This window comes from Labrus bergylta, chromosome 5 (genome assembly GCF_963930695.1).
Source record: "Labrus bergylta chromosome 5, fLabBer1.1, whole genome shotgun sequence".
NCBI classification, from domain to species: Eukaryota; Metazoa; Chordata; class Actinopteri; order Labriformes; family Labridae; genus Labrus; species Labrus bergylta.
The window spans coordinates 33,950,317-33,975,316 of NC_089199.1; the positions used below are offsets into that span (position 1 = coordinate 33,950,317).

Below are 25,000 nucleotides of genomic sequence, written 5' to 3' on the forward strand. Positions count from 1 at the left end.
TCACTAATATAAAACATAATTATCTGTAAACAAACAGTACGATAGCATCGAGATGAAGATCCTTAGAAGATAACTTGGTTGTCTGTTAATGGTATTTTAAAACATAATCTGTTTTTATTGCTCACCGTTGTTTTCTGTACATTTTAAATTTTAAGCTTTACCATTTTATTTCAGTTAAACATGTTTTTCTATATTTATTATGTAAATAAACATTAAATTAAATAAAGTCCCTTCAGCAGCGTGCTGAGATGGAGCTGCTGACATTGTATTTATTGCGTTAACTTTTACACTTTAGACTTTAGAACTTGAACATTTTACATTTTAGTCCTGAAACAAAGTCAGAGCTTCTCGTTCTTAATATAAATATCACTTAAATATCTTTAATTATCTCGGGAGCCTAAAAGTGAAGTCTGTGTTCTTCCACGTGCTGCACATCTGTGTTTAAATCATTTTTAAATCATGATTTTAAGGCAGGGTTGGTCATTTTGAAAACTAGCATGATTTTGAAAGTAGCATTCCCTCAGTGCTACGTCTGCTCAGGTTTCATATTTACGGTGTATGTGACCCCTGCTTAGTATATCAGATCTGAATCAAACAACCAATCAGGGTGAGCTTGCATGCAACGAGCCAATCACATCACCGTGTGAGGAGAATCCTCCGGTTGGTTCAAACCAGCATCATCCAGCTGTCACCTTCTCGTCCTCCCGATCTAAACGTTGTTAATGTCACTCTAAATCAAGTTTCAGACTCGGTTTGAGTTTTTACGTTTTAATGAAAAAGTAGAATAGTACAGCTGTAACAAACGCCCGTGAAACAACAGCACATTTTAAGTTTTCATTCCCCAAAAAACAAACGTCGCCCTCGTTCATGATCACGACGTCACGTTTACAGTTCTGCTTACATCAAACCATAAAACATCTATCCCTTCTGAAACACAGGAACCATAAATACAGCTGAATTCACGACACAGGAGGCGCTCTTATTAGTCGATTCAAACCGTCGACCGCCGGATGGCGGCGTGGGTCATTGTGCCCTCAGAGCCGCCTGCAGGTGGACGGCGAGCAGCATCATGATTAAACATTCAGACTGAAACACTAAAGGAAAAGTACAAGGGGATCAGATTAAATATCTAAATGTGTCTCCGTGTTGACAGCAGGAGGTCCCTGAACTGTTCGGTGTTAGAGAACTTAAGTCGCTCAGACTCCTCGTCCGCAGAATGACCTTTAAGAGGCGCTCAACATGAACTCATAATAACAACAAAGAAATGATGCAAACAGCTCGACTGGTTTGGTTAATATTTCCCATGATTCCTCGTCCGACTCAGGCTTTTGGAAAGCGTGACGTCATAGTTCGGATATAAAATTAAACGTTGGCCACAAACGCACATTGAGAGGTCATGAACACTCCGACACGGCAGGGGGCAGTACGCGCCTTCAAACACATAGAAACGATTCAAATGGTTATACTCGTCTGTTCTCCAGAATAAGATTTAATACATCAACAGACTGAAATAAAGAAGGTCAGATCTTCTTGGTATCAAAATTGGACACATATGCGGAACAGCCTCAGACCTGCATTCTCTCTAACGACCAGCGGGGGGGGGGGCAAAGTCAGAGTCTACAGGAGGCTATGAGGAAGTGAGGCTTCTTCTCAGTTTCATTTATTTCCTCTGTAAACATTTTGTTTAACATCTCAGGATCATCATTACTGAGTTTCAAACTTTGATTTGATTCAAGTAAAAAATCAAACAGTTTAGATACCCGGGTTGGATACCATGGCAACCAAAATGTAATTCCTTATTTTTAATATCTAGATGTTGGAGGCTAACTCCTGCACACTGTCTTCATTGCACGAAGAATAGTCACTGTTGTGCTCACTCTCTTTTGGTTTAAATATGTCTGAAGATTTTTTCAGTGCCACTGATCATTAACGTAACTATCGTTTCAAAACACATGGAGTCGTTTTCCAAACGTCATCTCGTCAAAACAAGGACAGATTAGCGCACGAGAAGTTACTAGAACAGATTGGAAAGAAACCATGAAAGAGAAGAGACGCTTTGGTTCGTCCCCCCCGATCTGAAGAGACAAGACTGAGTAAAAGCTTAAGATTGAGCTTAAGATTTAGAGTCTTAGACTAGACCGATTTGGAGGACTAGAACACATGGTTCATCCTCTCGGTCCGATATGGTCACTTCAGAGACTGAAGATGGTGAAAATGTCCGTCTCTGTAAGAAACATGTGGCCAGTTCTTAAATGAAGTTGATAAAGAGGTTAATCAAAATGTTCAAGACTTTGAGCCGATCTGAAACCACATTTTGAAAACAATACAACTTCAACCAGAAGCTGCAGAGAGAGAGAGAGAGAGAGAGAGAGAGAGAGAGAGAGACAGAGAGAGACAGAGAGAGAGAAACAGAGAGAGAGAGAGAGACAGAGAGAGAGAGAGAGAGAGAGAGAGAGAGAGGGACAGAGAGAGAGAGAGAGAGAGAGAGACAGAGAGAGAGAGAGAGAGAGAGAGAGAGAGAGAGAGACAGAGAGAGAGAGAGAGAGAGAGAGAGGGACAGAGAGAGAGAGAGTTTGGGTGAAGTTTTTTGGCGATTCAAATCACTGTTCTCTGTTTTAGTTGCCGTGGTATTGAAACAGTTTTCAATATTGTTTTTTTTTTTTTACCAGAATATCAAAGTTTTAAATTCTTTTTGGTGACGACCCTGAGGTAAAGAGCGTGTGAGTTTTATTTAAAGGCACAGACTTCATGGTCAGTATTTGGCAGGGTGGGTAACGTTAAAGTTTGGAGGAACAGAAATCATCTTTAAAGACTCATTGTTAACATCGAGAAGTGCTCAGAGTGAGTTGGCTGAAAGGTCAGAATCTTACATACACAGTAAAAAGGACAACAAAGAGAAAGTCGTCTCCCGCTGCTCGCCGCTCTCCTTCGCCCGATGCTCCTGTGTGATGAATTCATCGTTAACCGTGAATCCGTGATTGTTGCTGTTCATTCCTCTGACGTCTGGATCAGTGCAGGATGGTCAAATGAGTGTACACCTTAAAGAACAAATAACAAAAGACATCCCCCCGCCCCGCCCCTCCTCCTCCTCCTGGTTAGCAGTCTGGTCAGAGTCCTGAGTTGTGTTTTTGTTCTACAGATCTGTCCGTGCTTTGGCGGCTGCCGGGGCGTACTTGGGCATCAGCTCTGTGATTTTGCGGATAAAGTCGGACTTCTCGGCGCAGCCTTTGCAGGACTCGCCCCACTCCTCCAGAATCTTCTTCAGGTCCTTCACCTTGAGCTTCTTCAGGTCCACGGTGGTCAGGTCCAGCTGTTTGTCTGCGTGAGAAGCACAAGAGCAGAAAGTCAGGACTCAACATGACCTCCTTTGTTTACGACTAGACTCCACAGCAAGCTCCAAGCTAAACGCTCAATACAACACATTTAAAATGAGGTCATCTCCGTCCCAACAAGCACGCTTTGGATTGGCCTGCAGGCCGCTCGTTGAATAGCCCCGAGTGCAGCAAGAATATTTGCACCAATACATCGGCACAAATATATGAGGAGAAAGAAACTCCTGCGCTTAGCCACTGCACCGCGGGGGGTCGGTGCTCTCAGAGACTCGAGCACAGTGGTATCCAAACTTTTTTTCTTGCTGGCCAAAATAGTCGTGTTAGAATCGCTCGCGGGCCACAGGTTTTGTTTTTTTAAATATAGTTGAAAAAATAGTAAAGCTTTGTAGATCAGAATGAAAAGGCTCGCTAAAGAAACCCTTTAATAAAAGGAAATCAAATATTTTGATTTCTTTGTTCTACTTTATGTTTTTTTTCTCAGATCCTGTAACGTGGTTCATGTTTTTGGAAAAGCTTTCTTCGTTCAGCTCAGGTCATTAAATGGTTAAACAACAGTCCGCTTGTTTGCAAAAACTATGCATACGTTTTTTTTCATAGTTTACAAAAAAATGTGGAAAATAGTAAAAGCTGTAGATTAAAAAACAACAACATACACGTTACTGAACATTTTCTATTTTAGGAATATTGTTCAGCGCTTGTTAACATGAAAAAGAAGAAGAAGATAATGTGCCAATCTTAATCGAGGCCTCGGGCCAAAATCTTCTGATTCTTCATTTGAAGTCACGGGCCGCAAAAAATCCCCTCAAGGGCTCAATCCCCTCAAGAAAGCTTTTCCGCAAATGGCCCTCGGGCCGCACTTTGGACACCCCTGCAGTAGACGTTCAAATTATAGATCAACGGATGCTTCTCTCAGGGAGGATCAAAAGAAGAAGGGAGAGAATGGTAAATGGAGTAAATCTTGTATATTTATTTTCTCGTCTGACGACTCAAAGCTCTTTCACACCGCAGGTCACACACATTCACACACCGCCCACGAAGCAGAGGGAGCAACGTGGGGTTAAGTGTCTTGCCCAAGGACACATCGGACATGCAGCTGCAGGAGCTGGGGATTGTATCCCTGACTTCCCGTTTGAGAGACGACCGACTCTCCCACTGAGCCACAGCCGCCCCCATAAAGGAGAGAAGGAGTCCATTGATTTATAACTTCGTTCTTACCGTATTTGAGTTCACAGATCTGCATGTCCTTCTTCTTGAGCTTCTCACAGATCTTCTCCACGGGAGCGTGATAGCTGAGAGGCTTCGACACCTCGTTGATCATCTTTGTGGCCGCGTCACTCGTTGCTCCGATGTAATAACACTAGAGGGAGAAAGGAATCTGATCTGACTGTTTTATGGACTTTCAAGGAACGCTGCACCCGAAGAAGCGACCTCCACAGAGTGTCAGAGCGAGCGTTCATGTTCATCGATCTTCAGGTTTTTAACGGGAGCAGAACGATCAGGTCTCGTCCTCTACACACTTCAGGCTCGAGTGTTTTCATTAAATTAACCTAAAATGATTTTTTTTTTTATCTGATGAATTTAAATCTGCTGTTTACTCACAAAGCGGTTTTCTTTGCCTTTAGCATCTTTGCAGGTCTTGACGATGGCGTTCTCGATGTCTGCGCTGGTAAACTTGACGTTGTTGTCCGTTAGCGACTGATAGAACTTCCCCAAGAAGGACACACACACTGAGGGGAAGAGAACAACACATTAAAGTACTTCACACCGTTCATCCTGATCAACACGCTCAAAGACGAGTCAAATGTTGTCTGAAGAAAAGCAGTTTAAGACAAAAATAAAAACCACTGATCCACTTCAGACTCGAACACGATGACGTCCTCCCTGAGACCAAACACTCGGGGGGCGATCGTGTTTCTTTGGTTTGTTTTTGTGTTAATAAGCAGGTTATGTAATCAGCACAGAGTTAAGCTGCCAAAGTCTCTGATTAAACAACAACAGACTAAAACAAAAAGCATTCAGAGACATTTTGTAAGAGAACAGATCTATCACACCCCATTCAGACAATGTTTACGTCCCCGTGACCTTTCACCTTTAATATAAAGGTCGTGGAGGTGTAACGGGGGGACGGAGTGATCCCCTTCTGTGCCGTCTTCAGAGGTCGTAACAAAGGCGTTACAGGGAAAAGGCGAGATCAGCACTGTGTGTGTGTGTGTGTGTGTGTGTGTGTGTGTGTGTGTGTGTGTGTGTGTGTGTGTGTGTGTGTGTGTGTGTGTGTGTGTGTGTGTGTGTGTGTGTGTGTGTGTGTGTGTGTGTGTGTGTGCGTGCGTGCGTGCGTGTGCGTGTGCATATCTGACTCTGTGTGTGTGCGTGTGAATATCTGACTGTGTGTGTAAATCTCATCTGCAACATCGTACGGCAATGTTAACTCACCGTCTGGGACATCGATATTACGGCGTAAAGCCGAACGCACTTCTTGTGAAATGACCTCATCCCACTACATGGACTTTTAAACGACCGTGTGAAGCACAAGTTGTTTCTTTACGTTTAAAATACCCAGAATACAGGGAAACGGTTTGGGTTTCAAAGAGGACCCTCAGAGCCCCTCTGTGACACGTCCAAAAATACACCCACCACGGCTGTGAGAGTAATGTTCAGCTGGTGATCCTTCATCAGGAAGCTAAAAAAATAAGTGTTTTTTTTTTTAAATAGTCCACATAGGGCTGGACGATATGGACCAAAACTCATATCTTGATACTGATTAGCTGAATGTATTTTATTAACAGTGAAAACACATGGAAAATAAACGACCTGTTTGTGAATTTAAAAAGTAATATAATAAAATAAAAAAGTTTCTTAAATACAATAAAAGAGAGAGAGAGGAGGAGCAGACAGTCATCATCAGTGAGATGAGAAGAAGGTGACCTGGCACCTCTGTAACGTTATTTTAATGCAACATAAACTATATCCATATTAACGATGTCGTCTTACCCTTTATCTTGTTTGAAAATATATCAATATATCTTAAAAACTCGATATATCGCCCAGCCCACATGATCATTCTGTGGAAATAAATGAATTAGAATTATTTTGTAGAGACAGCCTTAGAGTTTTTCTTGATTGTTTTTTTTCTATGATTGCACAAATACATTATTGAAACGCTCCCGTTCTCTAGAAAACAGATTTAAATTAAAAACTAAATCTTAAGTCCATTAGTTAATTTACGTTTTGGTACTTATAAGATAATCCTTTATTTACCCCACAACGGGGAAATTTACATTGTTACAGCAGCAAGGAGCAAAGACACAGTACAATTTAAATAAATAAGAAAAATTAAGAACGTACAAAAAAATAGATAGATACTAAAAAATAAGTTTAAAAAAATAAAAAATTAAGATTAATTAAAAATAGATTAAATATCGATCTGTCATCTCTGGAATAAGGAGCCTGTATCGTTTTAAACTCGATGTATCGATAAACATCAACTTATCGAACATTTTAAAAACCTAACTTTATATTAATGATTTATTATCTTTAAGAACATTTTAAAAACCTAACTTTATATTCATGATTTATTATCTTTAAGAACATTTTAAAAACCTAACTTTATATTAATGATTTATTATCTTCAAGAACATTTTAAAAACCTAACTTTATATTAATGATTTATTATCTTTAAGAACATTTTAAAAACCTAACTTTATATTAATGATTTATTATCTTTAAGAACATTTTAAAAACCTAACTTTATATTAATGATTTATTATCTTTAAGAACATTTTAAAAACCTAACTTTATATTAATGATTTATTATCTTTAAGAACATTTTAAAAACCTAACTTTATATTAATGATTTATTATCTTTAAGAACATTTTAAAAACCTAACTTTATATTAATGATTTATTATCTTTAAGAACATTTTAAAAACCTAACTTTATATTCATGATTTATTATCTTTAAGAACATTTTAAAAACCTAACTTTATATTAATGATTTATTATCTTTAAGAACATTTTAAAAACCTAACTTTATATTCATGATTTCTTACCTGAGCATCTTTCTGGACTCAGGTGTGTTAGCATCATCATTAGCTCTGCTTCAGAGGTTTTCAGACATTATGATCTTCCTCTTCACGGCTCCGTGGGAACATTTCCTCTCCATTAAAACATTTAAAAACATTTAAAAAGACTCTGAAGACAGAAACCTTTCATTCTGATCTGTTACCTGTTAGCTCCAGTTAGCATGTTAGCTTACCTTCACACTCTCCTTCCTTCAGGGCTTCAGAGGGACCGGGGACCAGAGCCAGAGCCAGCGCCACCGACAGCCCGCTTAAACACAACATTTCTGTTTTAATTAAATAAACTTAATTCAACTTTTTCTGTCTTTAATCGCTGAAAACACGGAGAGCCGTTAGCTTCCTGCTCATCAGCCGCTTCAGTCCAGACGCCGGTAGAAGCGCACGCTCCTGATTGTACGGGCTGTGGGGCGCCACGTCACACTATGCCGGCGCTTGATTGGCCGAGAGACCTGACAGTTCGTGTGTGCTTCCACGCACTTTGCTCTGATTGGACGAAGACGGAACATTCCGGGAACAACGTCCAGTTGGCGCCGCCTGATTGGACCACATCCGCCAAGTATTTGCGTGCCTCAAAATCTAAATAATAAAAAAAAATAATAATAAATAATAAATAATAAATAATAAATGTGGTTTAATCAAGTTTCCGTTCTTTATTATAAAAATATTAAATTTAACTTTATTTATAACACACGAATACAAACACTAACAGACAGACAGTAACTCAAAGTCCATAGTTTAGATGTTATAATAATAATAATAATAATAACTTTATTTATGTAGCACCTTTTAAAAACACAGGTTTACAAAGTGCTTTGACAAACAGCAAAAACAAGAACAAACTAAACCAAACACAGAAGAACATAAACAACAACAAGAACATAACAAATGTAAAATACTAAAAATAATTAAATACAATTCAACAGAAAAGAACCCAAAGTGCACGATACACAACAGACATATAGAACCCGACCATCACAAGAACCATCACAAGAACCATCATAAGAACCATCACAAGAACTATCATAAGAACCATCATAAGAACCATCATAAGAACTATCACAAGAACCATCACAAGAACCATCACAAGAACCATCACAAGAACCATCACAAGAACTATCATAAGAACCATCACAAGAACTATCATAAGAACCATCATAAGAACCATCACAAGAACTATCATAAGAACCATCACAAGAACCATCACAAGAACCATCATAAGAACCCAGGCAACACAAGAACCATCACAAGAACCATCACAAGAACCATCATAAGAACCATCACAAGAACTATCACAAGAACCATCACAAGAACCATCACAAGAACCATCACTAGAACCATCACAAGAACCATCACAAGAACCATCATAAGAACCCAGGCAACACAAGAACCATCACAAGAACCATCACAAGAACCATCATAAGAACCATCACAAGAACTATCACAAGAACCATCACAAGAACCATCACAAGAACCATCACAAGAACCATCACAAGAACTATCATAAGAACCATCACAAGAACCATCACAAGAACCATCACAAGAACCATCACAAGAACCATCATAAGAACCCAGGCAACACAAGAACCATCACAAGAACCATCACAAGAACCATCACAAGAACCATCACATGAACCCAGGTAACACAAGAACCATCACAAGAACCATCATAAGAACCATCACAAGAACTATCATAAGAACCATCATAAGAACCATCACAAGAACCATCATAAGAACCATCACAAGAACCATCACAAGAACCATCACAAGAACCATCACAAGAACCCAGGCAACACAAGAACCATCACAAGAACCATCACAAGAACCATCACAAGAACCATCACAAGAACCCAGGCAACACAAGAACCATCACAAGAACCATCACAAGAACCATCACAAGAACCATCATAAGAACATCACAAGAACCATCATAAGAACCATCACAAGAACCATCATAAGAACCATCATGAGAACCATCATAAGAACCATCACAAGAACCATCATAAGAACCATCATAAGAACCATCATAAGAATCATCACAAGAACCATCATAAGAACCATCATAAGAACCATCACAAGAACCATCATAAGAACCATCACAAGAACCATCATAAGAACCATCATAAGAACCATCATAAGAACCCAGGCAACACAAGAACCATCATAAGAACCATCATAAGAACCATCATAAGAACCATCACAAGAACCATCACAAGAACCATCACAAGAACCATCACTAGAACCATCACTAGAACCATCATAAGAACCATCATAAGAACCATCACAAGAACTATCATAAGAACCATCACAAGAACCATCATAAGAACCCAACAACACGAGCTGAGACCAAGAGGAGCAAAGATTTAAAAAGATGTAAGAAACTAAAAGAGATCAAAGAGAGCAGCAATAAGAAGGTAAGAGCAGTAAACAAGTGGTTAAAGGATAAAAAAAACTATAATATTAATAAAAATAAAAAGTAAATATAAATATAAAACATAAATAGACAAAGTAAGATAAGAAATGACCAAGTTAAAACAATCTTTTATTTTAATTTTTTATTTAACCAGGTTGGTCCCATTGAGATTAAGAACCTCTCAGGGAGACCTGGCTGAGACAGGCAGCAGCAAAAACATAAAGTTACTGACACAAACCGGGACAAAGTTACCAAACAACATTTCTATTAAAAGAGAGAAAGACCATCTATGAGTCAAAAAGAGCCGTCAGTAAGCATTCGACTCAGGCTGAGGATGCAGAATCAAAAGCACCCTCCTGATTTCTGTCCAAGCATTTGGGACTGAGAGCACGACAAGGTCCTGAGAACAAAGAGAATACTGTGTGGAGAAAGTGTTGGGAGCAGACCACGAGTTACCTTATAAAGGTGTATGAGACACTTTCACTGAATCATTATTTCATCACCCAAACTTTTTACTGAGGGAGTCGTTGAGATGTTAAATTCAGATAAATCATTACTGTTCAAACAACCCACCAGGCCAGAGTTTAGAGTTTAGAGTTTAGAGTTGAAGTACGGAGCTAGACGCCTGGCTGGGTGAGAGCTCAGAGAAAAGGCTCAGGTCTGAACCTTACAACACACTCACCTTTTAAAACGTTGCTCCACCCCTCATCTGAAGTGTTCCAGGACAACAGATGGTCGATCATTACACCCAGATATTCATGAGACATGAGCCATCACAGAAAGCAGTTCTGGTCCCTCACATGTCCCTCTGTGAAAACTGCATGTATGGAAACACGTTCATGTTTATATTTAATGTTTTTCTTTTGTACATTGAGAACACAGTTCAACAAAGACAAATTCCTTTTTTATAAGCAAACACGGCCAATGAAGCTGATTCTTATTCTGATTTAAATTAACGGGAACATACCATACATATATTTCCAACTGACAAGCACACTTCTGACATTACTTCAGAGTCACATCATCTTGGCAGGAGTTTAGTAAAAAAATGTTTTAGCACAACAGCAAGGCAGCAAAATGTTAGAGCCATTAAAAGTTTTTTTTAATTATTGTGAGTTTTTGTGCATTCTAGTGTTAAAGGTGATATATTCTCCTCCTCTTCAGAGTAAATAAGTCTCAGAGCTCCTCAAAACATGTCTGTGAACTTTCTTGTTCTAAATCCACTCTGAGGTGTTTAAAAACTCGAACATGTTAAAAACAGGGGGCCCAATGGACTAGCGGTTATGTGCTACGCCTCATGCACGGAGGATACAGTCCTCGTGGGTTCGAATCTGATCTCGGCCCTTTGCTGCATGTCACCCCCGCTCTCTCTCCTCCCAACACTTCCTGTCTTTCGTCAGCTGTCCGATATAATAAAGTTTAAAAAAGGCCAACAAATAAGCAAAAAAAACAAAGCAGTCATGTGATGATGTTTCATATCTGTTTCTGTTCCTGGGGTCTTCTGTTTAGTGTCCTGTTATGGTAAATGTGTTTTATGTTTAGTACCTGCCTCCTGAAGGTTAAGTTAAGCTTCTGTAACTTCTGTGTATCGCTCATATGTTGATTAATATGCACCGTCTCTTCTTGTTTGCATTTTTGTAAGTTGGGGAAATTTCAGATACAATCACACAAAATGTTGTTGTAATACAAACACAAACATATAGAAAGGGGCTTAATATGTATAGCTTATCCCATCTCTCCCCCTATCCCTTTCCAAGCCCAGCGCAGTCTAGGCCTGTGAAGGTTGTTTCGTCGTGAGCCGGGGATCCGGCCGAAGATTTCTGCCTTTTAATAAGAAAGTTTTTTCTTACCTCTGTAACTTTTGCTGCTTTGCTAAAGTACTCATGATGGATAGGCCGGATCTTTGTAACATAACAATGAGTAAGGTCTTTTACCTGCTTTTTGTAACATAACAAAGAGTAAGGTATTTTACCTGCTTTATGTAACATAACAATGAGTAAAGTCTTTTACCTGCTTTTTGTAACATAACAATGAGTAAGGTATTTTACCTGCTTTTTGTAACATAACAATGAGTAAGGTATTTTACCTGCTTTTTGTAAAGTGTCTTGAGATAACACTTGTTATGAGTTGACGCTATACAAAAATAAATTGAATTGAATTGAATGTATATGCACATTTTTATTATTCATGGTGCATTAACATTTAATGTATAATAATATTAAGCTTTTACTGTCTCACTGTAATATTTGAATGTGCAATATACAAATAACCATGCTGCATATATTCAATGTGCAATATTTGTGGTTATATTTCATGTTTGATATCCTGTAATGTGCACTACTTTAAAAAAAGAATAATCGACATGTTCCTCATCAATAAATCATAAAGTCTGTCCTGTGTAAATGTGTCTCTGAGTCCTGACTGTCTACAATGAGGGAGAAGCTCGAGTCCCGCTGGCTGTGTTGTTGTCAGAGCCGTGTTTACATGGACGGGACGGCCGGCTCCTCCCCTTGTGTATAAAAGCTGTTTTAGTCAAGAACTAGAGAGAAGAAGAAGAACATACTCACTGATTATTTGGATGTTAGTAAGAGTTTTTAGATCACGCTCATTCTGTGTCAGTTTACATGAAATGTGAAGCTACGAGCTAACTAAAGAGCGCTAACATTAGCATGCTAACACAACAATGTGAAGCTACGAGCTAACTAAAGAGCGCTAACATTAGCATGCTAACACAACAATGTGAAGCTACGAGCTAACTAAAGAGCGCTAACATTAGCATGCTAACACAACAATGTGAAGCTACGAGCTAACTAAAGAGCGCTAACATTAGCATGCTAACACAACAATGTGAAGCTACGAGCTAACTAAAGAGCGCTAACATTAGCATGCTAACACAACAATGTGAAGCTACGAGCTGACTAAAGAGCGTTAACATTAGCTTGCTAACGCAACAATGTGAAGCTACGAGCTGACTAAAGAGCGCTAACATTAGCTTGCTAACGCAACAATGTGAAGCTACGAGCTGACTAAAGAGCGTTAACATTAGCATGCTAACACAACAATGTGAAGCTACGAGCTGACTAAAGAGCGCTAACATTAGCTTGCTAACGCAACAATGTGAAGCTACGAGCTAACTAAAGAGTGCTAACACAACAATGTGAAGCTACGAGCTAACTAAAGAGTGCTAACACAACAATGTGAAGCTACGAGCTGACTAAAGAGCGCTAACATTAGCTTGCTAACGCAACAATGTGAAGCTACGAGCTGACTAAAGAGCGCTAACATTAGCATGCTAACACAACAATGTGAAGCTACGAGCTGACTAAAGAGCGCTAACATTAGCATGCTAACACAACAATGTGAAGCTACGAGCTGACTAAAGAGCGCTAACATTAGCATGCTGACACAACAATGTGAAGCTACGAGCTCACTAAAGAGAGCTAACATTAGCATGCTAACACAACAATGCAGGACACATCTAATGTGAAGCTACGAGCTAACTAAAGAGCGCTAACATTAGCATGCTAACACAACAATGCAGGACACATCTAATGTGAAGCTACAAGCTAACTAAAGAGCGCTAACATTAGCATGCTAACACAACAATGTGAAGCTACGAGCTGACTAAAGAGCGCTAACATTAGCATGCTGACACAACAATGCGAAGCTACGAGCTGACTAAAGAGCGCTGACATTAGCATGCTGACACAACAATGTGAAGCTACGAGCTGACTAAAGAGCGCTAACATTAGCTTGCTAACGCAACAATGTGAAGCTACGAGCTGACTAAAGAGCGTTAACATTAGCATGCTAACACAACAATGTGAAGCTACGAGCTGACTAAAGAGCGCTAACATTAGCTTGCTAACGCAACAATGTGAAGCTACGAGCTAACTAAAGAGTGCTAACACAACAATGTGAAGCTACGAGCTAACTAAAGAGTGCTAACACAACAATGTGAAGCTACGAGCTGACTAAAGAGCGCTAACATTAGCTTGCTAACGCAACAATGTGAAGCTACGAGCTGACTAAAGAGCGCTAACATTAGCATGCTAACACAACAATGTGAAGCTACGAGCTGACTAAAGAGCGCTAACATTAGCATGCTAACACAACAATGTGAAGCTACGAGCTGACTAAAGAGCGCTAACATTAGCATGCTGACACAACAATGTGAAGCTACGAGCTCACTAAAGAGAGCTAACATTAGCATGCTAACACAACAATGCAGGACACATCTAATGTGAAGCTACGAGCTAACTAAAGAGCGCTAACATTAGCATGCTGACACAACAATGCAGGACACATCTAATGTGAAGCTACAAGCTAACTAAAGAGCGCTAACATTAGCATGCTAACACAACAATGTGAAGCTACGAGCTGACTAAAGAGCGCTAACATTAGCATGCTGACACAACAATGTGAAGCTACGAGCTGACTAAAGAGCGCTAACATTAGCATGCTGACACAACAATGCGAAGCTACGAGCTGACTAAAGAGCGCTGACATTAGCATGCTGACACAACAATGCGAAGCTACGAGCTAACTAAAGAGCGCTAACATTAGCATGCTGACACAACAATGCGAAGCTACGAGCTAACTAAAGAGCGCTAACATTAGCATGCTGACACAACAATGCAGGACACAGGTGATGTGAAGCTACGAGCTAACTAAAGAGCGCTAACATTAGCATGCTAACACAACAATGTGAAGCTACGAGCTGACTAAAGAGCGCTAACATTAGCATGCTGACACAACAATGTGAAGCTACGAGCTGACTAAAGAGCGCTAACATTAGCATGCTGACACAACAATGCGAAGCTACGAGCTGACTAAAGAGCGCTGACATTAGCATGCTGACACAACAATGCGAAGCTACGAGCTAACTAAAGAGCGCTAACATTAGCATGCTGACACAACAATGCGAAGCTACGAGCTGACTAAAGAGCGCTAACATTAGCATGCTAACACAACAATGCGAAGCTACGAGCTGACTAAAGAGCGCTAACATTAGCATGCTAACACAACAATGCGAAGCTACGAGCTGACTAAAGAGCGCTAACATTAGCTTGCTAACGCAACAATGCGAAGCTACGAGCTGACTAAAGAGCGCTAACATTAGCATGCTAACACAACAATGTGAAGCTACGAGCTGACTAAAGAGCGCTAACATTAGCATGCTAACACAACAATGTGAAGCTACGAGCTGACTAAAGAGCGCTAACATTAGCATGCTGACACAACAATGTGAAGCTACGAGCTCACTAAAGAGAGCTAACATTAGCATGCTAACACAACAATGCAGGACACATCTAATGTGAAGCTACGAGCTAACTAAAGAGCGCTAACATTAGCATGCTGACACAACAATGCAGGACACATCTAATGTGAAGCTACAAGCTAACTAAAGAGCGCTAACATTAGCATGCTAACACAACAATGTGAAGCTACGAGCTGACTAAAGAGCGCTAACATTAGCATGCTGACACAACAATGTGAAGCTACGAGCTGACTAAAGAGCGCTAACATTAGCATGCTGACACAACAATGCGAAGCTACGAGCTGACTAAAGAGCGCTGACATTAGCATGCTGACACAACAATGCGAAGCTACGAGCTAACTAAAGAGCGCTAACATTAGCATGCTGACACAACAATGCGAAGCTACGAGCTAACTAAAGAGCGCTAACATTAGCATGCTGACACAACAATGCAGGACACAGGTGATGTGAAGCTACGAGCTAACTAAAGAGCGCTAACATTAGCATGCTAACACAACAATGTGAAGCTACGAGCTGACTAAAGAGCGCTAACATTAGCATGCTGACACAACAATGTGAAGCTACGAGCTGACTAAAGAGCGCTAACATTAGCATGCTGACACAACAATGCGAAGCTACGAGCTGACTAAAGAGCGCTGACATTAGCATGCTGACACAACAATGCGAAGCTACGAGCTAACTAAAGAGCGCTAACATTAGCATGCTGACACAACAATGCGAAGCTACGAGCTGACTAAAGAGCGCTAACATTAGCATGCTAACACAACAATGCGAAGCTACGAGCTGACTAAAGAGCGCTAACATTAGCATGCTAACACAACAATGCGAAGCTACGAGCTGACTAAAGAGCGCTAACATTAGCTTGCTAACGCAACAATGCGAAGCTACGAGCTGACTAAAGAGCGCTAACATTAGCATGCTAACACAACAATGTGAAGCTACGAGCTGACTAAAGAGCGCTAACATTAGCATGCTAACACAACAATGTGAAGCTACGAGCTGACTAAAGAGCGCTAACATTAGCATGCTGACACAACAATGTGAAGCTACGAGCTCACTAAAGAGAGCTAACATTAGCATGCTAACACAACAATGCAGGACACATCTAATGTGAAGCTACGAGCTAACTAAAGAGCGCTAACATTAGCATGCTAACACAACAATGCAGGACACATCTAATGTGAAGCTACAAGCTAACTAAAGAGCGCTAACATTAGCATGCTAACACAACAATGTGAAGCTACGAGCTGACTAAAGAGCGCTAACATTAGCATGCTGACACAACAATGTGAAGCTACGAGCTGACTAAAGAGCGCTAACATTAGCATGCTGACACAACAATGCGAAGCTACGAGCTGACTAAAGAGCGCTGACATTAGCATGCTGACACAACAATGCGAAGCTACGAGCTAACTAAAGAGCGCTAACATTAGCATGCTGACACAACAATGCGAAGCTACGAGCTAACTAAAGAGCGCTAACATTAGCATGCTGACACAACAATGCAGGACACAGGTGATGTGAAGCTACGAGCTAACTAAAGAGCGCTAACATTAGCATGCTGACACAACAATGCGAAGCTACGAGCTAACTAAAGAGCGCTAACATTAGCATGCTGACACAACAATGCGAAGCTACGAGCTAACTAAAGAGCGCTAACATTAGCATGCTGACACAACAATGCGAAGCTACGAGCTGACTAAAGAGCGCTGACATTAGCATGCTGACACAACAATGCGAAGCTACGAGCTGACTAGAGAGCGCTAACATTAGCATGCTGACACAACAATGCGAAGCTACGAGCTGACTAAAGAGCGCTAACATTAGCATGCTGACACAACAATGCGAAGCTACGAGCTAACTAAAGAGCGCTAACATTAGCATGCTGACACAACAATGCGAAGCTACGAGCTGACTAAAGAGCGCTGACATTAGCATGCTGACACAACAATGCGAAGCTACGAGCTAACTAAAGAGCGCTAACATTAGCATGCTGACACAACAATGCAGGACACAGGTGATGTGAAGCTACGAGCTAACTAAAGAGCGCTAACATTAGCATGCTGACACAACAATACAGGACACAGGTGATGTGAAGCTACGAGCTAACTAAAGAGCGCTAACATTAGCATGCTAACACAACAATGTGAAGCTACGAGCTGACTAAAGAGCGCTAACATTAGCATGCTAACACAACAATGTGAAGCTACCAGCTAACTAAAGAGCGCTAACATTAGCATGCTGACACAACAATGTGAAGCTACGAGCTAACTAAAGAGCGCTAACACACACACACACACACACACACACACACACACTGAAACACACACACACACACACACACACACACACACACTGAAACACACACACACACACACACACACACACACACTGAAACACACACACACACTGAAACACACACACACACACACACACACACTGAAACACACACACACACACTGAAACACACACACACACACACACACACACACACACACACACACTGAAACACACACACACACACACACACACACACACTGAAACACACACACACACACTGAAACACACACACACACTGAAACACACACACACACTGAAACACACACACACACACACACACACACACACACACTGAAACACACACACACACACACACACACACACACACTGAAACACACACACACACACACTGAAACACACACACACACACACACACACACACACACACTGAAACACACACACACACACACTGAAACACACACACACACACACACACACACACACACACTGAAACACACACACACACACACACACACACACACTGAAACACACACACACACACTGAAACACACACACACACTGAAACACACACACACACTGAAACACACACACACACACACACACACACACACACACTGAAACACACACACACACACACACACACACACACACTGAAACACACACACACACACACTGAAACACACACACACACACACACACACACACACACACTGAAACACACACACACACACACTGAAACACACACACACACACACACACACACACACACACTGAAACACACACACACACACACACACACACACACTGAAACACACACACACACACTGAAACACACACACACACTGAAACACACACACACACTGAAACACACACACACACACACACACACACACACACACTGAAACACACACACACACACACACACACACACACACTGAAACACACACACACACACACTGAAACACACACACACACACACACACACACACACACACTGAAACACACACACACACACACTGAAACACACACACACACACACACACACACACACACACTGAAACACACACACACACACACACACACACACACAATGCTCAATGGTTTCAGTGCTAAGGAAGTGAATTGCTCTCCACCAATTTCCAAACTTGCAGAACTTCAGGACCAGGACTTTAGCCGGCCGGGGACCCTCCCAGTCCCAACCCGACCCCCCACAGACTGAACTACTGCCGCCCTGCAGAGCCCCAGTAAGACCTTAGCCTGCACTGGATGCACACACTTATCTTAAAACTGAATTATGACTTTATTAAAGTGTAATGATGTGTGTGTTTCTTTTTGTTCCAGATCATCACAGATCATGTGACCCTGAAGACCTTCTGATGCATTATGGGAAACAGAAGCTGTATGAATAATCATGAATGTATTGCGGCTGCTGGGCTGGTTCCTCTGAGAGCTTCTCATATGGATCTGATTTTCTGTGCCAAGCTTTGTTCTCCTCACAACAAGGCTGTTATATAACAGTGACGTCATAATGTAGTCCTCACGGCCTCACATGTCAAAGTGTCTCTTCTGTGAAGTTAAAACCCCGAGGAGAGCCCAGAGAGGCTGTTTACAGGGATTAGAAGGTAAAGTTTTGTGTTTACACATGTTTTTAAACTGCGCAGTGACGTCACCGTGAGTTTAGGTAGTTACGTCATCAGGTCTGCGCGTTGTTGCAGAGTCACTGCGACTGTAAACAAGGAGGAGACGAAAAGTCAACATCTGTCGAGCTGGTGCTTCAGTGTGATATTTATTAAGCAGATCGTTCAGGAGAGGAGTCCGCTGATCCGCGTTCAGCCGGTTGATACACAGACAGGTCGTGTTTTCACGGAGCTAACGCAGCTAGCCTCACAGCTAGCCTGTCAGCACCGTTAGCCTCAGCTGTCGTTAGCTCTGCTGGCTACAAGTCAACATCAGCGGCTCTGTTTCACACTTTATGCACCGAGTATCTCTCTCTTTACTGCGACCAGGATCTCCTGAACCGTGAGTATCACCTGTCTGTGTTTATTAAATGTTCTTTCACCGTTTAAAAAGACGTCTTGTAGCCAGCTAGCCCGTTAGCTTAGCTGCTAAAGTCACTAGCATTAGCCTGCAGGGTGAAAACGCTGTGAAAGAGAATAAAAGTGATGATGCTGAGGGAGCAGTGTGTTTATGTTCATGACAAACACAACATGTAAATGTTCTCCAGTTTAAAGTTTAAAACACAAACTGAGTTTTTGTGATTGTCGTGACGTCAGCTCGTTGTTGTTGTTTACGTGTTGATCAACAACATTTAGTGTGATTCATCTCAAGCAGCTCTTACTCTACGCTTACTTTATTTATTCTGATTTACATTTTATTAAAATAGTAAAAACCTCATTTACAAACAATAAATCACAACGTCATCACTATGGCAACATCAGCTTTCACAATACAAACAAACAGTCTGAATTTATCCCAATGAAAACGTGTGTTATTAGGGATGCATTAGTTTAACATGGACACTCTAACACTGTGGGACGAGTCGATGTTGATTTGTCTGATTTCCTGTCGACACCTCGAACACCTCGCTTCTGATTCAGAGGAGAGCTGACGTCAGCTTGTGGGAGTCTGACATAAAAGATGTGACGAAAAAACATCAGAACCAACGTTTCAGACCACAAGCTGATACATGTCGGCCTTGTGTGTTAATAGTTTAAGTTTCCTCTCCACTGTCAGATTCAAAACTCCACTCGTAGTTTGAACATCGTCTCTAAAACTGAAGTGATGAACTAACTGGTTTACACGTCAGGTTCGGACTTTACACCAGAACTTAAACACAGCTTCTTAAACCAGGCAGTAGCTCATCATGTTGTGAACTTTTACAGTGACGAGTTAACGTTGTTGTTTGTTTGTGTCAGCTGGGTGGCTGGTCAGAGCAGCCTCCTCCCACCATGGAGGCAGGAAGGAAGGACTGCGAGGAGGAGACTCTGCAGACGGCGTTCAAGAAGCTGAGGGTCGACGCTGAGAGGTAAAAACCGTCCGTCATTGTTGTGACTCATCCTGACATCACCTCGACTTTATGAACCAACATGAGAAGGTTATTCCTCCTCAGTGAAGAGCGGCGCTGCTGTTCCTCCTAAAAACCAGCAGAACACCACTGAGTCCTCGTGTACACTTACATCTTCTTTCTGAGCTCCAGCGTCTCTTCTAAATAGTTTTGAATGAGTTGAGACAGTTTGCAGAATATTGATAATATTCCCCGTATCGTGTCCTGACCTCACATCGTCCTCGCTCCATGTCCAGACAAAGTAGGAGGACAGTCATCCTCTGATTGTTCTCATAGTGAAGGGAAAAAACTTCAAGTCAAAAGCAACAGAGCGGTGTCGGTCATACAGCGGCCGTTTGGAAGTGACGGTTGTCATGGAGACGGGACAGACGTGCAGCGCTTTTCTTCTCAGCACACAAACGCCTCATATAAGGTGGACTCAGGGTCTTAGACGTGTACAGCTTAGCGATAACAAGCAGAGGTTTTTCCACAGGGGGCGCCAAAATCATCACAACATGAAAGTTGAACACAGAATGACAAACATGATCGTCATGTTAGCGTTAGCAGGCCGTTGCTCCAGCTCTTCAACTTTCTTTCTCTGGGCGGCTGTCTGCTGCTGCGAACGCTGTCTCCTCATTGGAAACAAATTTAAAAAAAGACACTTGTGCTCAGAAAAAACCACAGGTGGACACGGGGGGTAACAAGTCCTCCAGAGGCCTCCAGAAATCTGTGAGTGAAAACAGCTGAGGAGGAGAAGAACCTGACACGTTGACGTTGTGCATTCAAGAATACAAAAGTAGCAGCAACGCCGCCTCTCAGGTCGTGTGACCCTACACATCCCAGTTATGATGATCAGAACTCGTTCAGCTCTAACTGAGGGGACATTCAGGTTTAGAGAACATGGCGGCCATGTTGAAAGGTGTTTTCATGTTGTGCTTGTTGGCTTCTCACTTCCTGTCACAAAGTTCCTGAAAGTTTGTTTTCTGTCTGTTTCAGTTTACCTGGAGCTGTGAGTGTGTCCGAGGCGTTAACTCCAAGAGCGCCATCCCGAGCTTGTCCTGACTCGAGCGGAGCGAAGCCCAAACTGAGCTGCCCGAAGGACAACTGGCACGGGTAGGTCCAGGTCCCCGCTCGCTCTGCTCTCGCTCATATCTTTGAGGGACAAACCCGGGGGTCTGCGTTGCCTCCATTTACTAAATTTAGCTTTTAAAACCACCGTTACATGTGGTGTGGTGCTTTTATTTTGAAGGTGGAGAAACTGAAGTGCAGGGCTTTTATTTTGAAGGTGGACAAACTGAAGTGTGGTGCATTGCTTTTATTTTGAAGGTTGAGAAACTGAAGTGCAAGGCTTTTATTTTGAAGTTGGACAAACTGAAGTGTGGTGCACTGCTTTTATTTTGAAGGTTGAGAAACTGAAGTGCAGGGCTTTTATTTTGAAGGTGGACAAACTGAAGTGCAGGGCTTTTATTTTGAAGGTGGACAAACTGAAGTGTGGTGTTTTGTATTGACGAGCTCTGCTGGCTGATGCAGGTCACCTGACCAGACTGACTCAGCATGACATCACAGAGAAACATGGCGGACGGGGACAGACCCTGAGTCATGTTGTGTCCATCGTCTTTATATTGAAGTGTTTAATGATGTTGATGTTTGATTTTAATTTATAATTTCATCTTTAATATTTTGTCTTCTCTCGTCTACAGTTCGATGAGGAAATCTTCTCGAGGAGCGTCCAGAACTCAGAGACGTCGAAGGTCCAAGTCCCCGATCCTGCAGCCTCCCAAGTTCACCTACTGCAGCAGCGCCGCCTCGTCCACGCTGTCGCCCCCTAGTGGCTGCCTGAAGCACCAGCGCCTAGCGGTCCCTGAGCCGGCGGAGCCTCGACCTGCAGCCGACACGGGAGCGGCGTCCTCTTTGCCCGTCCCCGCTCAGAAAGAGCTCGTTCCTTCAGGGGCGCCGGGTCACATCTCCCCTCTGCTGTTTGGATCGTGTGCGGGCTTCGACACACCAGAGATCCCCGTGGTTATTTCTACTGTCGTGACGTCATCGAGGCAGGACGGAGGGAGCTCTGCGGAGTCGAGCGAGGAGAGTGGCCCGGGGGAAAGTGCCTGTGAAGGGGCGGAGTCTGCAGCCAAATCCAGACCCAAAGAGGCCGCTGACTTCAGAGCGTTATCGGAGCTCCACAGCAGCGGCGCCGCGGACGCCCCCCTCGTTTCCTGCTCCTGCACTTTGAAGAAAAGCTCCGCCTCTGGGGAGGAGAGCGGACAGGGGGCGGAGCCTCAGTGCCACTGTCAGTCCAATCAGGGCTGGGCCGGCGTGGAGGTGTACTCCTTCACCGGGCTCCGCAACGTCATCTCTGAGTGCGAGAGGAGCCTGCCGGGCCACGCCGACGCCACCGCCACCAGAACTCTCAGCACCAACAGCAACGCCGCCACGGCTTCGTCGACTTCATCGGGCTCGCCTCGCTCGTGTTCGGAGCAGGCGCGCGCCTACGTGGACGACATCACGATAGAGGACCTTTCTGGCTACATGGAGTATTACCTGTACATGCCCAAGAAGATGTCACACATGGCCGAGATGATGTACACTTGAAGAGAAATATTTAATATCAGGAAGAGAAGAGAGGGCGGCGTGCGATGAAAGGCCTTATGGGTAGCAGAACGGATCAGGCATGAAAGTCGTGATTTAAAGATGCAGCATTAACTGATTTGAACATATTTTTCCCGCCCTCTGTTTGCTCCCCCCCTCCCCCCCTCCTCTTTGTGCTTTGTTTCGATCTTTATTTTCCAGTTTACAGATGAAGCTGCCAAAGCGCTTGCTGCAGGCGCTCGCTGCAGGCGCTCGCAGAATGACGTTAAAGTAGAAATATATGCAAACGTGTAACGCCGAGTGTTTGTGTCTGGATTTCATTTCATTCAATAAACAAACAAACTGTGGAAATGTTGTCACTGGAAACCATTTCTTCACTGGAGGGTGTGAAGGGTCATGCAGAGGGGATTTTAGATCCTTCAAAGGGGCTGAAGGACCCGACAATATACAACATGTTTATCAGAGAGTAAGAACAACATGAGCAAGGAGAGAGAGAGAGAAGTGAAAACAACCAGCTTTAAGTCTGACCAGACACACAGGTGCTGACAGGAAGTGACCAGAGACAGAGCACAGGTGCTGACAGGAAGTGACCAGAGACAGAGCACAGGTGCTGACAGGAAGTGACCAGAGACAGAGCACAGGTGCTGACAGGAAGTGACCAGAGACAGAGCACAGGTGCTGACAGGAAGTGACCAGAGACAGAGCACAGGTGCTGACAGGAAGTGACCAGAGACAGAGCACTACATCTACAGCTGTTCAGAATGAATTCTGCAGTTAATTAATGTATAAAGAATAAAAAGTTGAACCTGAATGAATATGAAAGTATTCATACGTTTTCTGATTCGATTTTTCTCTTTTATTTTGGGAGTAAAAATAAAGATTTTAACTTTAGAAAAGTTTGTGTTCTGAACTGCAGTGAACACAGATGACCACCAGGAGGCAGTGTTCCTCTGTATCAGTGCAGTGTGTCTGCAGGTTTCAGAGTTCACTGTGACCTGTGATGATTCAGAAGGGTGTGTCTCTTTTCTTCAGGTGTCGAGGGAACAAATCACGTCAGCTCTAAACACTCAGCTGCTCTCAGTCTTTGAGTTTCATCATCTCTCTGAAGTGTTTCTTCATCGTTACAGAAAAGATAAGAAGCTCCTCCTTAGTTCAGACGTACTTCAAAGGAGCAAAGTTTGATCAGTGATAGAAACCATGAAGCTTTGAAACTGTAGTACAGGATGAAAAGTCTGCAGTCGTGCTAACAGTCGTGCTAACAGTCGTGCTAACAGTCGTGCTATCAGTCGTGCTAACAGTCGTGCTATCAGTCGTGCTATCAGTCGTGCTATCAGTCGTGCTAACAGTCGTGCTATCAGTCGTGCTATCAGTCGTGCTATCAGTCGTGCTATCAGTCGTGCTATCAGTCGTGCTAACAGTCGTGCTATCAGTCGTGCTAACAGTCGTGCTATCAGTCGTGCTATCAGTCGTGCTATCAGTCGTGCTAACAGTCGTGCTATCAGTCGTGCTAACAGTCGTGCTATCAGTCGTGCTAACAGTCGTGCTATCAGTCGTGCTAACAGTCGTGCTATCAGTCGTGCTAACAGTCGTGCTATCAGTCGTGCTAACAGTCGTGCTATCAGTCGTGCTATCAGTCGTGCTATCAGTCGTGCTAACAGTCGTGCTATCAGTCGTGCTAACAGTCGTGCTATCAGTCGTGCTATCAGTCGTGCTAACAGTCGTGCTATCAGTCGTGCTAACAGTCGTGCTATCAGTCGTGCTATCAGTCGTGCTAACAGTCGTGCTATCAGTCGTGCTAACAGTCGTGCTATCAGTCGTGCTATCAGTCGTGCTAACAGTCGTGCTATCAGTCGTGCTATCAGTCGTGCTAACAGTCGTGCTATCAGTCGTGCTATCAGTCGTGCTAACAGTCGTGCCTATCAGTCGTGCTATCAGTCGCGTGCTAACAGTCGTGCTATCAGTCGTGCTATC

The 25,000-nt window shown here is 42.6% G+C and overlaps 2 protein-coding genes across 3 annotated transcripts; one reads left to right on the forward strand and one right to left on the reverse strand.

Annotated features, from left to right (window-relative positions):
* Nucleotides 1-752: 752 nt before the first annotated feature.
* On the reverse strand, nt 753-7,798 carry manf (mesencephalic astrocyte-derived neurotrophic factor). Its single transcript, XM_020660266.3, has 4 exons — nt 7,585-7,798; nt 4,932-5,059; nt 4,548-4,689; nt 753-3,318 (listed from the first exon to the last, which is right to left on the reverse strand). The coding sequence occupies exons 1-4, from the start codon at nt 7,670-7,672 to the stop codon at nt 3,134-3,136; spliced, it is 543 nt and encodes a 180-aa protein (XP_020515922.1). The 5' UTR covers nt 7,673-7,798; the 3' UTR covers nt 753-3,133.
* A 10,957-nt stretch (nt 7,799-18,755) lies between these two features.
* oser1 (oxidative stress responsive serine-rich 1) lies at nt 18,756-23,380 on the forward strand. Of its 2 annotated transcripts, none has more exons than XM_065955484.1 (4): nt 18,756-19,022; nt 20,316-20,425; nt 21,440-21,556; nt 22,144-23,380. In XM_065955484.1, the coding sequence occupies exons 2-4, from the start codon at nt 20,349-20,351 to the stop codon at nt 23,030-23,032; spliced, it is 1,083 nt and encodes a 360-aa protein (XP_065811556.1). In that variant the 5' UTR covers nt 18,756-19,022; nt 20,316-20,348; the 3' UTR covers nt 23,033-23,380. The 2 variants fall into 2 exon arrangements, with proteins under 2 accessions (XP_065811556.1, XP_020483143.2); XM_020627487.3 differs by lacking the exon at nt 18,756-19,022 and adding an exon at nt 19,036-19,419.
* Nucleotides 23,381-25,000: the final 1,620 nt, after the last annotated feature.

Bases quoted from the DNA above. Each gene is read 5' to 3' on its own strand.
- manf (XM_020660266.3), bottom strand. From the start codon at position 7,672: ATGTTGTGTTTAAGCGGGCTGTCGGTGGCGCTGGCTCTGGCTCTGGTC. The intron at 4,690-4,931 runs GTGAGTAAACAG...TTCTCCCTCTAG, and splicing joins AAGGCAAAGAAAACCGCTTT to TGTTATTACATCGGAGCAAC. The intron at 3,319-4,547 runs GTAAGAACGAAG...CTTCTCACGCAG, and splicing joins GATCTGTGAACTCAAATACG to ACAAACAGCTGGACCTGACC.
- oser1 (XM_065955484.1), top strand. From the start codon at position 20,349: ATGGAGGCAGGAAGGAAGGACTGCGAGGAGGAGACTCTGCAGACGGCG. The intron at 20,426-21,439 runs GTAAAAACCGTC...TGTCTGTTTCAG, and splicing joins CTGAGGGTCGACGCTGAGAG to TTTACCTGGAGCTGTGAGTG. The intron at 21,557-22,143 runs GTAGGTCCAGGT...TCTCGTCTACAG, and splicing joins CCGAAGGACAACTGGCACGG to TTCGATGAGGAAATCTTCTC.